This window comes from Aspergillus mulundensis (genome assembly GCF_003369625.1).
Source record: "Aspergillus mulundensis strain DSM 5745 chromosome Unknown scaffold_16, whole genome shotgun sequence".
In the NCBI taxonomy this organism is placed as follows: domain Eukaryota; kingdom Fungi; phylum Ascomycota; class Eurotiomycetes; order Eurotiales; family Aspergillaceae; genus Aspergillus; species Aspergillus mulundensis.
In genome coordinates this window covers 139,707-159,216 of record NW_020797904.1, presented here as the reverse complement: position 1 = coordinate 159,216, position 19,510 = coordinate 139,707, and the positions used below count along the sequence as shown (strand labels likewise).

General features: G+C 22.1%; 1 protein-coding gene across 1 annotated transcript; it reads right to left on the bottom strand.

Annotated features, from left to right (window-relative positions):
* Positions 1–5,776: 5,776 nt before the first annotated feature.
* DSM5745_10628 (uncharacterized protein) lies at positions 5,777–7,182 on the bottom strand (the record flags this gene model as incomplete). The annotated part of the gene is made up of 4 exons (XM_026752644.1): positions 5,777–6,112; positions 6,161–6,495; positions 6,557–6,879; positions 7,019–7,182. The coding sequence occupies 4 exons, from the start codon at positions 7,180–7,182 to the stop codon at positions 5,777–5,779; spliced, it is 1,158 nt and encodes a 385-aa protein (XP_026598662.1).
* Between the last annotated feature and the right edge of the window lie 12,328 nt (positions 7,183–19,510).

The following is a 19,510-nucleotide window of genomic DNA, read 5'->3' as shown; positions in this document are numbered from 1 at the left end:
CTAGTTAAACTATTATAAGCTTTAAGCCACTGCTACTATTTATATTTTATATAAAGGCTATTTATTTTAAAAAGGCTTTAAAGGCTAAGTAGTTTAATAAGTAATTAATAATATTAAAAAATATTATATAATTTTTAAGGTAATATATAAAAAACTAGGGCATAAGGGTTGCAAAAGCACTTATAATTACTTATTTTTTAGGTACTAGTAGTTAGGTAGTTATATAAATATAGTAACTTTAGTAAAAAAATACCTTATTTACTAAGCTAAAAATTTTTAATAAAAATATAAAAAAACTTTATCCCACCATCACGCTACTTTTTTTAATATATTTAATATTAATATTATTTACATGCCTCCTAATGCTAATTTTAAATATATAATACTAAAAACTTATTTATTATTAAAATAACTAAAAAATAAATTACTAATTATTATAAATACACCTGCTATTACAAAGTTTTTATTTAAATATATTATTTATAAATTTAAAGTTTCCTATTAAATAGTCCTGGATAAAAAACTAAAAATAAAAGGGGAAGTTATTAATATTTTTTTTTATAAAAGTATAAAATTAAGTAAGTTAATATTTTACCATGGCATTTAAAAGTAAATACTATTATTAAATATATAAATTAAGTTATTAAAAATATTACTAGCAAGCTTATTAATAGTATTAAAAAAGGCTAGACTTAATACTTTTACTTAATATTATAATTTATTTAATTAATAACTTATAAAACCACTGGGATAACTTTTATTTAAATACTTATAGGTTAAAAGGTAATTTTTTTAATTAAACTTAAAGTACTTATATAAATAACCTTATTTTAAAAAAAAAATTTATACCTAAAAAAACCTGATTACAATAAGGACCTAGTAAATTAAAAAAAATATAAATATAAAAAAAGTAGTTTTGCAACTAAAATATATTTAAAAAAAAATAAAAATATTTAAAATAATAACCATGTTATTAAATATATATTATTAAAAAAAGGTAACTACGTGCTCTTATAAAATAATAAATAAAAATAAAATTTAAAAATAATAGTTAAATTATAGTTTTAATAACTAGGACCTTATTAAATTAAAAAAGTATATATTAATATTAAAGCTTATTAATTAAGTAAACTTAATAGTACATGCATGGCCTATATAATAAATAATAATAGGTTAAAATTATTTTACTTAAATAAAAACTTTATTAATAGCACCGCGGAACTTAAAAACAAGGTAAAAATTTAAAAATAAAAAAATAAAAGGTAAAAAAAAACTAGGATATAAAAAACTAGGTAAATATAATAGTAAAATAAGAAGCTAGCTAGGTATTAAATAAATAAAATTTAGTTATTATTATACCACTGCCACTAGCTAAAATAAGTTAAGAAGTTATTAAGTAAAAAGTTAAAAAGTTACTAAGTAAAAAGTTAAGAAGTTGCTAAGTAAAAAGTTACTAAGTAAATTTTTTTTATATTTTACTATTAGTTAGTTTTTTTATGTTATTTTTTATTAATTAATTTTTTTTATATTACCCCCCTATTAATTAAGGTTAATTTTTTTATATTTTACTTATTATTACCTAGACCCGCTTTGCCTATTATAACTTAATATTTTTTAAAAATTTTATATTTTTTATTTTTTTTAACTCTTGCTATTTAATTTTATATTTCCCCTAGTTTATAATATTACCTTTACCCACTATTTTTTATTATTATATACTACTTTTTTTTATTAACTACCTGCCTATTTAAATTATTACTACCCATACTAGGGTGCTAGGTATTATAACCATGGCCTTATCATTTTTTTTTTTAATTTTTTTAAAAAAAGTAAGAAAGTAATAGCCACCTAATACAAGCACTTAAAAAAAATAAAATAAAAGCCTTTTAACCTAGTAAAAATATTAGCACTAAGCATATTAAAACCTATTAATTTTATAATTACTAAGTGCTTAAAAACCAGGATATTTAAAAATTAAATAATAATTATAATAATAAAAGTGCCTTTTTATATATATAAATAAGTTTATTAATTAATACTATTTAATACTACCTTTTTTAATTATTAAGCCTTTATTAACCCTAGTAGCACGCCTTAACCCCATGTTTATTAAATATTTTAAAATAAACTTAAATAACTATAGGTGCTATTTTTTTTATAAAGTAATAGTTAATTAAAATTAACCTAGTAACCTATATTAATATAGAAAAAGCTATTTAAATTATTAAAAACGCGCTGCTTAACATGTAATATAAGTAATAAAAAAAGCTATTTATAATATTATTTATTATAAAAAATAATTTAAAAAATATTATTATAAAGCTTTAAAAACATGTTTTAAAGGCCAAGGCGTGAAAAGTAACTAACTTTATAATTATTAATAAAAATAAGTTTTAAAATATAGCTAAAAAAATTATTAAAAACATGGAAAAGCAACACGCTAAAATAAAAAAAAATATAAAATATTCTTATTTTAAGTATTATAATAATAAAAATTAAATAAATATTATTATAAATATTTTTAAGCATATGCACTTGTAATTATTAATTAAAAAAATTTAAAAAATATTTAATAGCTTAAGTTTAAATACTAAATAGCAAGCTATTTAAAATAATATTAATAATATTATAATAAATCGCGTGGGTAATAAAAAATAAAAAAAATATATAATATTAATTATTATACCTAAAAATATTAATTATGCCCTAGGCATGCCCTCCTAGCCTAGCTATAATAATTACCACCTAAAAAAATTAAAATTAATTATAAAAAATAATAAACTTATTTATGCCCGGGATTTTATAAATAATAAAATTAAAAAAAATTAGTTAGTAACTTCCCGCGCGCCCGCCTATATATTAAATTTAGCTAAAATTTTTTACACCTTAAATTAACTATTAATTTAGCTATTATTTTAATTTAGCCTTATCTTATTATTTAGTTATAACTTAATTACCTAAAGCTAGGCTAAATTACATGCCTTAGGCCTTTTATAGCTAGCTAAAATTAAACCCGCAAGATATATTATTACTTATAATATTATTTTTTAAAAAATACTTAATAAGTTTAAAAATTATATTTTAACTTACTTTTAGTATATTAATAATATTATATTTTTTAATTTCTTAGCCCTAGGAGCCCGCCACCAAAAATAAGTAAATATAATTAATTAAAAATTAACTTATAATACTATAGTTTTATATATATTAATAAGTATAAACTAAATATTTATTACTAGTATTTTATATTTACTTAAATATAAAATAACTAGCTAATTAAAAAGGCTATTACCACGCGCTGTTAACCGCCAAGTAATAAAAATATTATATAAAAAATATTATAAAATAGTATAATTAACCTAGTATAAAAAGTTACTAAAAACCTATACTTACTTAAGTTTATAAAAATATTAGCCCTGCCTACTAAAAGTAAAAGCACCTACTATTATATATAAGTATTAATTATTATTAATTTTATAATTAAAATTAATAAAAAGTAAAGTACTGCTTTATAAGCACGCACCCTATAATAAATTTATAAAAAAATTATACTAGTATTAAAGGGGGAGTACTAGTATATATACTACCTTTATATATAGTAACTAGAAAAAAAATTAATATAAAAACTAACTTACTAAATAATATACTACGCCCTTATATTTAGTATATTTTAAAAAATTACCTAAATTTAAAAATTATTATAGTAAGCAAGGCTTATTTTATATAATTTTAATAAAATATTTAATTTTTATACCTAAAAAATATACTAGGTATTTACTAATATTACTATAAGCGCCCCTAGCTTTTTAAGTTATTTTTATACCTTAATATTATAAAAGTTACCCGTGGTACTTTTTCTAGTGGTTTATAAGAAAAAAATTATAAAGGCAAGTTTAATAATTATAAATTTATTAATATTAATAGCCTTTTTAATTATTTAACTAAAAAACTTAAAAATCTAGTGCCTAAAAAATATATATTAAATACCTAATTTTTAAACCTTACCTAAAAAAATAAATATTTATTTTTATTACCTACGCAAGTATTAAAAAGTGCTAAACTATAAATAGCTATAAAATACTTATTATACTATTATTTAATAATTTATATACTAAAACCTATTTTATTAGGCCTAGTATATTATATTAAGGCCTAATTATAAATACTAACTAATTTTATATTTATATTATATAAAGTATACTTAAAAAAAGACTATACCTACTTTTAATATATAAATATTAATATTAACCAGGCGCTTTAAAATAAATAAAAAGTAAATATTATTTAAAAATTATTATTATTAAATATAAAAAATAATAATAATTATACCAAGGTCTTATTAAATATATATTAACAAAATAAAATAAAAAAGTAGCTAGTATAAGTAAAGACACGAGATAATATTAATAACCTTTTTAATTTAATTAATTATGTAAAAAATAAAAAGTAAACTAAAAATAATATTAAATACTTTTATATAAATTAAAAAAAAAACCGTTATTTATAATTTATTATTTAAATTATATATTTATTAATACTGTATAAATTTACTAAACTAGCTATAAAAATAAGGCGTATAATACTACCCTAGTATATTATTATATTAGCTAATTATTAAATACTTAAAATAGTAAAAAAAAGTATTTAAAAAAAATTAATTATTATATATTATAACCTTATACCTAGCCCTACCTTTTTATTTAATTTTTTAAATTATTACTTAAAAATTTTATAATTATTTATTTTAATTATTTAACTCTAGGGGCTAGGAGCTATTAATAATATTTTAATAAAATATTATAAATAAAATTTAGCTAAAATAGTTAATAAAATAAAGCTAGTATTTAACTTAAATATATTTATTAGGCATAACTTTTTTAAGTTTTTAAAAAAAAGGCTATTTTTATTACTATAAATATATATATATATAGTTTTAAAAGCTAAAATAAAAGTATTTTAGTAACTTTAGCTATAATTATTATAAAATAATATTATTTTTTATTTTTATTTTTACTTATATAGCCATAATTATTAAAAAAGTATTAAATAAAGCTAAGCTACTTATTAATTATTATTAGCATTTTTTATCCTAGTAAAATTAACAAGCTTTAAAACATATTTATTAAATTACTTAATTATTACCATACATAATATTAAAAAAAAAAAAAAAGTAAAAAAAAGGCCTAGTAAAGGCTAGCCTAGTAAAGCATAGCTAGCTATTATATTTTAAAATATTATTTTAAAAAAAATAAAGGGTATAAGTAAAAAAAAGTCTTACTTACTAGTAAGTTTTAGCCCCTTTTTAAAAAAATATAATAGGGTTGCACCTTAATATTAATTTTTATAATATTTATAGCCTTACTACCTACCTTTTATACTTAATTTATTATTTACCTTAATATATATATATATTTTTTTTACTATTATTTTTACCTATATTATATACTATCTAGTCCTAGGATACTGCCACTATTTAGCTTTTTTAGCTCCCATGCTCTAGTACTGCCCCTCCACAATACTAACTACTACTAGTCTAGCTATAGTTTATTTAACCACTGCTGCTAGAAAATAGTTTTTTTTTTACTATTTTTTTAAGAAAATTATATTTACTACTAAATTCAACGTTGTTACTTTTATTACTATGAAAAATTATTTAATTACCAATTATCCCTATACTACTGCAAGCTACTAGACTGCTAGTGGGACCTAGTAACTGATTAAAGCTAAGTAAACTTAGGGTATATTAGCAAAGTAAGTATAAAGGATTTCTCGCAGTCTAATCCAGAAACCACGGGTCGCTTAGTATTTCCCTCGCTGACGCCCTGGCAGACGGCTCGAGACGCAGCAGTTTTTGAATAATATTCCCCAACCTGACGATATCATCACCACTCAAATCAGTGTTTCGTTCACCATCAAAATACATCTCTTGTAACCATTCCTGCAATCTGATCTTCGAGCCTTCTGTGGTAACGTCGCCGCTCATTGTTTCCCATAATCCCTGCCATCTTTCAGGTAATGGTTCATTGGTCAACTCTTGCATTTGATCCACCAAGAGTTTAGGTGTTAGCAAAAAGCTGTCAAAGGGCGGTTGGCCGACGAAAAGCTCAAATATCTAACATATCAATTAGCCATGCTGAAAAAGCTATCAGCGATTTCATACCATGCATCCCAGGCTCCACAGATCCACACGGCAATCCAAATGATCCCCAAATATAACTTCAGGCGCGCGAACAGGTAGCGGCGTGTGAAGACTGTGAGGAGCACTCTGCTGCAAAAATGATTCACCAAAGTCAATAATCTTGACAAACGACGGCGAACGAGACGAAAACCTCCGCGCTGGCCTGACGATATATTGGGGTACACCGGGTCCTAAATCTTTCCGATCAGTGTTGTAGACACGGCCAATTTCTGGTTCCCCTAGTGTTTCAACAAATTCTTGTTCTGATACGTTCTCCATGGCGTCTATGGAAAAAGCCAAATTGCGAGTGTGAAGATCTGTGGGCAATGAGCACCGTTTATAACGTCAGAAAGAAAAGGAACCATAGGTGTGACAGACCTCCATGTGCAATCTTCTGTTGATGGAGAAAGTCAAGTCCAAGAAGAGCTTGTTTCGTAATGGCCTTGGCGAGTGCTCCGGGCAGCCTCCCATCAGAGAAACGCATATCAATCATGTCAGGGACGCTTGGCCCTAAAAGCTCAAAGACAAGGCAGCAATGTGTCCCGTTCGGTCCGTCCAACTCAAAGTTCTCAATCAAGCGCACGACGTATTGGGAATAGGCAGGTCTCGATGCCAACTCCTTCAACACATTTAGCTCTTGCACCACGCTGTCACATCCCGTCTCGGACACAGAGATTTTCACAGCAACATAATTTCCTTTTCTGCACCAAGTCAGTACCATTTCACTAAGTAGGAATGTTGTATAACCTTTGGTCTCTTGCGGCCCACACTGTCGAGTAGCCTCCCCACCCTAGCTTATGTAGTATCTTGTATCTCCCGGCGCACAATGAGCTCCCTAACCGAATTGGATGGTAGCCACCTCTTTTATAGCGATCCAGAGGTTCTGCGTCAATAGGACAGGTATACGTGAATTTATCCTGCCGAGGTAATGTTGAATATAAAGGGGCAGAGTTAACATGACGCGAAGGAGTACTCCCAAAGGCCGAGAGATTGTTTGGGATCATCCGATGGGTCTTACGTGCGGAACAATTCATGTCTCGCTTTGACTGAGGATGGGGTCTGACAACGAGAGGTTTGGGCGATTGATCTGGTTGAGGGTTGAGGTGACGAGGGTTGAGGTGACCTGGGACATTCCGAACGCTCACATGAGCCTTTGTTACATAATCTTTAAGTCTTGGCAGTCACGTGTAATATCACCAAAAAAATAAATTACCGCGCATCTGACCTATTACAATACAGTACAGTAATTTATTATAATTTTTATTTATTTATTTTATAAGAAAAAAATAATATATACTTAGTAAGCAGTTAGTAAGCGCTTAGCAAGCAGTTAACAAGCAGTTAAGAATAATATTAATAAATTTAATTAATTAAGTTTAAATAATAAAAATAATATTTAAAATAAAATCTGGTTGCGTGGGTGGGATGGACAAGGCCTTATAAAATACCCTGTAGCCCGCGTGCTAAGTAGTTATAGTACTTTAGTTTAACCCCTTAAAAAATAAAGATTATTTTATTAGGTAAATAATAACTTATATAGCCCTTTAATTTAATAATTATATACTAGTATTATAATAACCTAATTTAGCCTTTAAAAATAATTTTAACTTGTTTTAGGCTTTAAAAAGCCTTATATAAATACTTAAAGCCTTTAAAAAGTATTAAGTACTTATTTTTATTAAAAAAATACTTATTTTTTTAGGCTTAAATAAGCTAAAACTAAGCTAAAAACTATTTTTTAAAAATTTTTAAAAATTAAAAGGTCCTAGGTTTAAACCTGGGTATAATTATATAAGTTTTTTTTTTTATAAGTTAAGTAAATTAGGTAAAATTAAAAAATTAATTTACTATTTTTTAATTAGGTTAATATAATAATAAAAACCTTTAAAAAGTATTAAACTTTTAAATTTTAATTTTATATATAAAAATTTAATATACTTAGCTTAAAAAAAAGTATTAATTTTTATTTATTTAAACTAGTAGCCTTAGGTTAATAAAAAGCTATTATTTAAAATATATTTAAAATAGCCCTATACTTAAAATTTTAAAAAATTAAAAAGTATTATTTTAATATTTAAAAAATTTATAAATTAAAAACTTAATATAACTTTATAATATTAGGTTTTTTATACTTATTTATAGCCTTATTTAATTTATAAATATTTAAGTAAGCTATTTAACTAATAAAAACTAAGTAAAAATAACCAGCTATAATATAAAAAATAATTAAAAGTAAAAAAAAATAAGTAAATAAGTAAACTAATTTTATATTAAGGTTTAAGTAATTTAATTATAAAAGGCTTAAGCTTAAAAGCTAGGAAATATTATAATTAAATTAATTAGCTAAATATTTTAATAAATAAAGTATATATATATATTAAATAGCCTTATATTTAATATTTACTAAGTATATTAAAGCTATATTACTAGCCTTTAACTTTTAAGGCTTAAATTAATTATAGTTAAAAGGCTTTTTAAATAAAATTTTACCTAGTATTTTAACATAAGAAACCACTATATATATTAAACCTAATAAAAAGTTTTTTTTTAAAATATTTAAAACTACTTTATTAATAGTTATCCCCTGTGCCTTATAAATAATAATAATATATATAAAAGTTAAAAAAAACTAGGTGCGGTAACAAGTTATATTTACCTTAATAAACTTTTACTTTAAAAAATAAATAGGTATAATATAATTCTTATTATTAATAATAACGCCTGGCCTAGTATACTTATTAAACTTAATATAAATAGCACCTGGAAAATCTATACATAAATTAAAGTTAGGTAACTAATTAATATTAATAATAATACCTAAAAATCTATTTACTAGGCTAGCTTTAACTTAATAATTTTTTATTAATATAACACGGGCGCCTATATAAAAATATAAAGTAAAATATAAATTACTTATATTTTTAGTTAATATAGTTTTTATATTCCTATTCTTATATATAGTATTAATAATTAAAATTATATAATTTAGATCCTGTAACATGTTATAATTTTAGGTAAAAATCTAAATTTTCTTATAATATATATATAATATATTCTTAAAACTATTCTTACTACTATAAATTAATTATATATATAATAAAAAAAGTTTTTAATTATTTTTTATTACCCTATTATAATAAAAATTTTATAAAGTAGTTTTAAAGGCTTTTATATATAAATTACTTTTGTCCTGCCACTAAATAATATTAAGCTTAATAATAATATTAAATAAATAATATAAATAGCGTGCGTGAACCTTATTAATATTTTTTAATAATTAATTATAAAATAACAGGCGCTATATAATAGGTGGTAATTAGTAAAAATTCCCTATAAAAATAAAACTAATTTCTTTAAAGTTATTATTAATAATAAAAAATACTTTATAATAATACTAATTAATCTACTGCATGCATGGCAATCCAAGCATAAACTTTTTATTAATAATAAAATAATATATACTAAAAAAAACTTTAAAGCACGCGTAAGTTTTATAAATTTAATACTTAATATTTTTATTAAATACTAACTAGGAAATAAAAAAGTGCGTGCAAAGTATACCTTAATATAATATTTATAGTAACTTTAGTTAAAGTAATATAAATAATTAATATTTTTTAGCTAGCAGCTATAACTATATTTTATAAATATATAAATATTAATTTAATTATATATATTTTACTAGTTCCTGCCTAGCTATTTAAGTTAACTTAAATAAAGCATAAAAAGTTATTAATAAAAATAAATTAATAATACTTAATTATAAGGTTATACAGGTGCCGCTGCTTAACCTTTAATTTTTAAATTAATATTTTAAAATATAGTAATATAATAACTAAAAATATTATTTTAATATTATTTTATTATTTATATTTTATTATAGTTTTAGGATACTTGCTAATATAAGTATTTTAGTTATAAAAGTAATTAATATTATAATTTTTAAGTAAATTAAGATTTTTAAAATAAATAAAATTATTTTTTAAAAATTATATAATAAGCTTAACCCATGCTTTTTACTTTTTTTTATTTATTTACTTAAAATTATTATTATTATTTTTATTTAAAGCTAAAGTAATAAAAATATAATAAAAATTAGTTAAATAATTATAGGCTTCCTGGTAAATAATATATATATTATAAAAAGTTAAATACTTAACACCTTTAATAATTTTTAGGCTATTAATATTTTAAAACTAGTAATAAAGTATTAACTTTAAACATGCTAAATTTTTAGTTTAATTAATAAAATACTTAAAAAAGTAATTTAAAACACACGCCTTTTTTTAATATTAGGAATATATTTTAGCCACACTCCTGTACTTATAATTTAAAAAAAATTTAAAAAAGTAACATTTTTATACTTATTTAGGTATTATTTATATTTAATAAAAAAAAGGCCTTTTCTAGGAGTATTATTAGCCTTTAAATTATTATTATTAGCTTAATTAATAATAAATAACTATTCTTGTTATTCCTTTAAATAATAATTAATATAAGTAACTATTTATAACCCTTATATTAAAAGCAAGTAAACTAAAAAATAGTAAATCTCCTGCGCTAATTAATCCTGCTTAAATATTAATTTATTTATTAATTTTACCATGGTAGAAAAAAGGGGATTATTTAGGTTTAAATATAAAATTAACTTTACTATTATATTCTTATATAACATGGTCTTTATTTTTATTTTTATAATATATTTAATAATATAATTTATTACTACGCAAGTGCTTGTGTAAGGTGCTATATTTATATTTACTAGCTAACTTATAAATATTAACTAGTTATAATAATTTAAATATAAATTATTATATTTAAAATATAGCTAGTAATAAAATACTTAAAAAGGCTTAGCTAAAAATATTTTTTTAATATATAATATAAAATAATAAAAATAGTAATAAACCTTTTTAAATTTTTTTAATTTTTTTAATTTTTTAAGGTAATATACCTTGGAGCACTAGTGTTTTTATATATAATTTAAAATTATAAATAAATAAGCAACTATATTATACTAATTCTTAAAAAATAAAAATATTATAAAATACTTATTTATTAGGTTAAACTTCTACCTAGGCTTTAAATTAAGTATAAATATATAAATACCCTAAAACTTTATAAATATATCTTATACTTTAAAAAAATATATTTTACTTTAAAAAAATATTAGCAGCAAGAGTTAAATTAACTTAATATAATTTATATAAATATATTAATTCACGGCCTTGCTATTTAAAATAAAATTACTTATTATTAATTTTAAACTTAGGCTTTAAAATAAACTTTTTAAATATTTTAAAATATAACTAAAAATAATAAAAAATAATATAAGCGTTTTCACGTAAATTATTATGTGTAATTTTAATTTATTTAGTTAATAATTTTTAATATTACTTTTTAAAGCAAGGGAGGTGCTGTATTAAATTATACTAATAAAAATTAATAATAAAAAGTATTATAAATAAATATAACATACTTAAATTTAATATAAAAAACTTAATTTACCTGCGTTTTTTTATTTAAAATAAACAGGTGCCTTTTAAATTATTAAAAAATTAGGTAATTAAGTTTAATAAGCTAGTAAATTTAAAACTATTATTTTAAAAAATAGCTTAAATATTTTTAATTATAATATTTACATGTGTACTAGCCTTTTAATAAATATAAAAACTTACTTAAATATTTACTTATTTTTTTATAATTATATTAAAAGTTATAAACTAAAAATAAAAATATTTTATAAAGCGCTTATTATAATACTTTATTAAATACTTAATATAATTATTATAGGCTACTTGCCTATTTTTAGGCAAGGTAAATTTAGCTTTACCTTTAAAAAATAAAATAAAAAAAGCGCAGGCTAAAAAAGTAGTATTATAATTAAACTTTAATAATAAAGTACTTTAAAATAAAGGCATGCTAAAATATAAAGTGCTAGAACTAGAATTATAAGTAATTAAATTAAAAAATTAAGTATTTACTTGCTATTAAATTTTTATTAATTTTATATTTTTTACTATAAAATTAAATATTATAATAACCTTTAATAAAAGCTTTTTATTTTTATTTAAGTTTTTAAAATTAAATTTATTAGTATTAAGGTCCTATATTATTATATTATTAATAATATATATATTAATAGGTAATATAGCTAAAGCTTTAGTATTAATTTAAATATTTTAATACTAAAAATAATAAGTATATATATAAAAAAGCTATATTTAAATATACTTTTAATAAATATAAAAGTCGCGCTTATACTAGTAATAAAAATAAGGGTTATTTTTTATATTAAATAAATAAAAAAAAATAATATTTACTTTGCGCGGTAGTAAAAAAAGGGTATTATATATATAATTAATATTTTAAAAAAAATAAATAATATAATTATAGTATTTATACTACTAGCCATGTACTTATATTATTTATATATATATATATATATATACCTTTATTATTAATATTTTTTTAATTTATATTAAATAAAAAAGTAAAGGTTATAGTATAAGCATTAAGCCTAAATTAAAAAAATTAATATTATTAAATAAGTATATATTTTTATTTTAATTTTTTGTTTTACAGCGCTTGTAAATACCTTTTATTAAGTATATTTTAAATTAATACTTATTATAAGTATTATAATATTTTATATATTTATTAATAAGGGTGGTTTAAAAACTTATAAGGTATTTATTATTAAATATAAAAAAAGCTGGCTTAGCTAGTAGCTCGGGATCCTAAATATTAATAATAAGGTTTATTTTAATAATAGGTTTAAATAAGGTATTATATGGCATATTAAACATGCTTAAAGTACTTATAATAAATACTTTAAATTAAATAAACTAGTACTAAAATAATAAAGTTCACGCAAGTACTAAAAATAAAAAAAAACCTAGTATTAAAATAAAGGGTCCTAGTGTTAAAATAATTAAAAAAGCTTTAAATTAAATAAACTAGTATTAAAATAATAAAGTTCGCGCAGGTACTAAAAATAAAAAAAAATCTAGTATTAAAGTAAAGGGTCCTAATATTAAAGTAATTAAAAAAAAGTTATTAATAAAAAGACTAATAAAAAATCCTAGTTAGTAAAGCTGCGCCTTTATTACTTATACTTATAAAAACTATTAATTAAAATAATATAAAAGTAGCTAAATAAGCTTTTTTAGTATAATTAATAACTTTATATTTTTTATAAATAGTTACTTGCTTTTTATAAGCCAAAGCTATTAATTTTATATTTAAATTATAAATACCTTAATAATAAAAAATAAAAAAACCTTAGGAATAGCTAGCTACTTATAAAGTAATTTATTAAATAAAAATTATATAATTTAATAACACGGTAATAGGTGCTATAAAATTTAAATAAATAATAGCTAAAAAATTAGGTAAAGTAGCCTTAGTACTATTATATTTTATTATTATTAATATAAACTAAAATACTAGGGTAGTTTAACTAATTATAGTAGGTTAAGCTTTTATAAGCTGCTAAAAAAAAATTAATATTTATAATTATTATATAATAAATATATATATAATTAGCTTTATTATATTTTAATATTTTTAATATATTATAGTTAGCTTTAATATATGCCTAGCTAAAATAAACTTTAATATAGGCTTAAGCTTATTATATTACATGCAGGTTTTAGTAGCTAAAGTAGCAGGAGGGTTTATAGTAAAAAATACTTGGTTAAAAAGGTATAAAAAAAATATATATATTAAAAAAATATAATTATAAAAAAGGTTTATTAATATAATAATTTTATAAAAAAAGGTATAAATAGTAAAGGTATAAATAACAGGGTTATAGTGGTAAGCTTTAAAAGTTATATATAAAAAGGTAAGCTATTTTAAAGTAAAAAGGTGTAAGTACACGTGACATAACTTTGGCTTTAAGTAATTATTAATAAGATTAGTTAAAGGGGCGGCTAATTAAAACAGCAAAATTTATTTAGTTAAAATTTGCTAACCTAGTTATTCCCGGGGGAACTAACTTTTAAATTGCAGTCCTAAAGTACTGCAAATAAGCAACGTTGGCCAATCACTTGGTCACTCCACGCGCCGAATGAGCACGGTCCTCTCCGCGATCAACCACTTGTATCAATTAGGTAGAGAATGAAGGGACCTCGACTGCATGCTCTTTATATTATACACCGTGGCTCTGCCATTCGATTGGAATGGATCCTGGCTTGCTTATAATCCTCATTATGCATAGCCGGCGGCAACCAAGAGAGCGTGAAACATACATGGCCATTAGAGCTCTATAATAAGGGGTGTTGGAAATTTTGCACAATATAGATTCAGTTCCCCTCTCAACGGGCGATTATTGTCTTTAATAATCTACATATTCACTTTGGTCATACTTGATAAATACACCAACAACATGTCGCCCATTGAAAGGAGTCTGGTCAGACTCACACAAAGGATCCGGAACGCTACCATCCGCAACCTTACGCTGAATTTGATTGTGGAGGCCTCAAAGAAGCCAGATCTCGCTCCTTTCACCATTGCTACGCTCAAGTAGGCAGAAACTATTGGCTTTATGTGCTTATGTGCTATATGGAGCATGGATAGCTGATCCAGTCAGAAACCCGTCGCATACCAGTCACACAGACACCAAGCGGCATGTGACTGTCTTATTCTCAACAGATGAGCAGTTCAAAAACAACAAAGCGCACCCCGTTCATATCTATCACGACGAACAAGGACAATATGCTGGTCATATTGTGTATCAGGAAAGAGACAACAAGCCTTCAGATGAGTGAGGTACAGCCGTGGGGTGAAATACACGCTCAGATGATATTGACGTCGTGTTGTTGTTACAAAGACAAGTGTCTGTCAATGCAAGACTGCTATTCCAATCTACGAGCCTGTCTAGGATTCTATCTAAGTAGAGGATTTACCAGCTCATGAGCCTGTGGTTGGTCTAGGTCTGAATATTTCATAAGAGCTTGTTTGGGCGGTTCAGGGTGCGGAAACAGACCTATAAAAGCCCCTCAAATCAAGTTTAAGAAGGTGCCTTTGTGGTCAGGCGAAGCAGGAGCCTATATGACTAGATAATAAACACCCAGTCCTTTTTGAAAGGGTGCTCGAATTTCTATACATGGATTATACCTGAAGCCAGAGTTCCTGGTACAGCTTGATAGCTACATGGAATATGCAAAAGAGTTACAGAGTTGCTGATAGTGTCTGCCTCGTGAGGAATTGCTCTGACTTTGTATGCACGTGGCTCAGAAAATATCGCGCAAGCCCCAGTGGGTGAAAACGACCCAAGTGACCAGGAGAGTGCCATGGTGCGTGTTATTAATTCTTTGGCTGAATGACATGCGCATAACTGGAGAAGCAGACTACTTAATTATCAGCAACTTGAGAGACATATATATTAATGGAACATTTTTATACATCTTTAACAGAATGTTAAGGGAGAGATTAATTTACCAAGGTGAGTATCAATATAAGGCCCTATGAATACTATATAGGCCATGAAGGTAGTTAATTAAATTACTATTAGGCAGAATCAATAAGAAGCAATATATCTTTTGAAATGGTAAAATTATTTAAAAAATTATATATATATATATTAAGCTCCTAAAAATTAAAAAAAAAGTTCTAAATACTATAAGATACTAACAATATTATGTAGAGGTTAGGAAAACACGGATTATTATAATAAAAAGGTATATTATATTTATAGTAGGAAATAATTACTAATTATTTAATTTAAAGCTTTAAGTTAAACTTAATAATTTATATATTTTATAAACTACAATAATTTTAACTAAAACTAAGGTAGTATAGCCTTAGCTATTAAATTTAAGTTAAAAGTTTTATTAGTAGCCTAAGGCTGCCAAATTATATTATTATAGATAATAATAATATTTATTTTGAAAGAACATAGTAGTAATATCAAATATATTTATTGAAAAAAGACTAAAAAATTATAAGACTAAAATTTTAAAAGATTTTTACTAATAATAAAGGTAAAAAAACATAAATTTAAGTAATAAAGATTAGGTATTTAAACCCCTGCTAAATGATACTAAAAAGGTTAGTTAAAAATGTTAGTTCATAATAGCAGGTTTTACTTTTAAAAATCTATAGGTAATAGATAATATAATCCCTTAAAAGGCTCTAGCCCTTATGTATAATAAAAAAAATATATATTTAATAAATATTTATTTATACCTTAATAACTATTATAATTATAAATTAACTTAAAAGACTATAATGATATCAAATAAAAATGGTAAAGCTAGTATTTTTTTAATTATTAAAAGTTTTTTTAATTAAGCAGGTTAAAGTATAAAAATACATAAGTATAAAAAGTTATTCTTTACTTTAATATATATAATAAACTATTTCTTTTGATAAGGTAGCTTAGCAAGAATTACTACCAGCTTATTTTTAATAATAAATATTTTGAAAGTGTTTATTTATTACCCTAAAAGCTATATTAATAGAAAGTTTTATAAAGAATTTTATTAATTTAGGTGTATATTTATATTGCTAAGCTTTTTAAAAATTAGTTAAAAGGCATTTAAAATATTTTAGGCTGTTAAAAGTAATAACTAAGTTATTAATATAGGCTTGGTAAAAATCCTGGAGAAGCAGACTACTTAATTATCTACTTAATCATCAGTAACTTAAGAGACATATATATTAAAGAAATATTTTTAATATATTTTTCATAAAATATTAAAGAAAAGATTAATTTACTAAGGTAAGGACTAAGATAAGGCCCTATAAATACTATACAGGCCATAAAGGTAATTTCTTGGAGATAACGGCTTGGAGAGTGTATCTAGCTAGGCCATAATAGTAAAGCTATACTTAGTATAGCTAACTAAGCTAATAAGCAAGAGCTATAATAAGGCAAGTAATATATTATTTTTTAATACCCCTCTTATTATAAGCCTTACTAAGAAAAATAAAGCTAAATATATTTTTTAAATCAAAAGTGAATAAAAAAGTAAATAAAAAAATAATAAAATAATAAAAAATAAATAAAGTATTATAACAGGCTGCCCTTATATATAAAATAAAATAATAATTAAAATTAAAAATTATAAAGCTTTTTTAAATAAATACCCCTTTAATTAAGGTATTTTATACTAAGTTATTTAATAAAATAAAAAAAATTAAACCTATTTAAGGGGCTTAATAAGGCTATTAATAACTTATTTTTTATATTAATATAAGTGAATTTAATATTACTAATAGCAACTCTTTTTTATAAATAAAAAAATATTTAATTATTATATATTTTATACAGGCATAAATCTTTAAAAAATTTTAATAAAATAATTATACCTTAGTTATTTATATAAATAAATATTAATTAATAAAAGATATTTATATTAAAGCAAGGCGCAAGATATTAAATTTAATAAAAAGTAATTATAGCTAAAAAGTTCCTAAGTTATAATTACTTAAAAAATATGTTTTAATTTTATTAATAAAAAAGCTATAGCTAACTTTCTTTTTAAAAAAAATAGTTCATTAGCCTATTAGCTACCTTAAAAATATATTTAAAAATGAAGGTATAGTTATTAATATAAGTACTAGCGTAGTTAGTATTATAATTACTTATAAGGCCTTTACCTTTATACTAGTAAAAAATTATAAAAACTTTTAATACTTTAAGGTAGTAAAAACATGTGTTAAGGCTGTAATACATTTTTCTTTTGAAAAATTATTATATAATAAAATAAAAGCATAATAATGAATAAAATATCTAGGCATGTAGTAATAAAAAGCTAAATAAAAGTATTATAATAACGCTAGCGCTGGGGATCACCTGGCCGGGCAAGGCCGGGTAATTAAGAAAGAACATATAGGGGAGGAACTAAATATAAAAAATTTTTAAAGTTTTTTTATTAAGGCCTTTAATTAATTTATATAGCTTTTATTTAGGGTAGTAAGGCTTGAATATTATTTTTTAAAATTATTCATATTTTTAGGCCTTAATATTATTATAATTAATAAAATAGCCTAAGGCATTAATACTAATAATAAAATTATATTTTTTATTTAAATAAAATAATACCCTTTATATTAAACCCTATATTTAAATATATTTTAATAAAAATATAAGAAATTAAAAACTTTTACTAAAAACCCTAACCTATTATAAAATAAAAAATATACTATAATATATTAAAAATATTATTATTTTTTTAATAAAAGAATCTATAAATTATAAAATAACTTTTAAAAGCATAAAATTATAGAATCCTAGCTTATTAATATTAATAAAAATTATTTAATATCTATTTTTAACTTAAGGCTATTAATTATACTAGCCCTTATTTATACTTTATTTTAAAAACTTTATTAGGTATAACTTGCCCTAGCTTGCTTGTTATATTATAAAGGTAAGATAAAATAAAAAGTAAAAAAGGTTTAAAAATTTTGAATTATAGTGTGGTTTTATTGCTAGTGTTGATGCCTTAGGCCACTTTATTAGCCGTGGCAATACTAAGGCCTAGGGATACTAATGGCCTTAAAAAATAATATTTAGGCCTTATTACCTTAAATAAAAGCTATGTAAATTAATTAAAGGTTATATTAAAAACGTTGAAAATTTTTATATTTAATTTTATATATATATTTTTTTAATTACCTAGCCTTGCCTGGCCTGGTAATTCCTAGGGCTAGTGTGGAGGGGCAGTACTAGAGCATGGGAGCTAAAGGAGCTAAATAGCAGCAGGAACCTAGGACTAGACGGTATATAGTATAAGTAAAAATAATAATAAAAAAAATATATATATTAAGGTAAATAATAAACTAGGTATAAAAGGCTAGTAGTAAGGCTATAAATATTATAAAAATTAATATTAGGGTGCAATTTTATTATATTTTTTTAAAAAAGGGCTAAAACTTATTAATAAGCAAGACTTTTTTTTACTTATAGCCTTTACCCTTTTTTAAGGTAATATTTTAAAGTATAATAGCTAGCTATGCTTTACTTAGCTAGTTTTTATTAAGCCTTTTTTTTACCTTTTTTTTTTATTAATATTATATACAGGTAATAATTAGGTAGTTTAATAAACATGTTTTAAAGCTTATTAATTTTACTAGGGTAAAAAGTATTAATAATAATTAATAAGTAGCTTAATTTTATTTAGTGCTTTTTTAATAGCCATAGCTACATGGGCGGGAATAAAAATAAAAAGTAATATTATTTTATAATAATTATAATTAAAGTTACTAAAGTACTCCTATTCTAGCTTTTAAAATTATATATATATATTTATAGTAATAAAAATAGCCTTTTTTTTAGGATTTAAAAAAGTTACGCTTAATAAATATATTTAGGCTAAA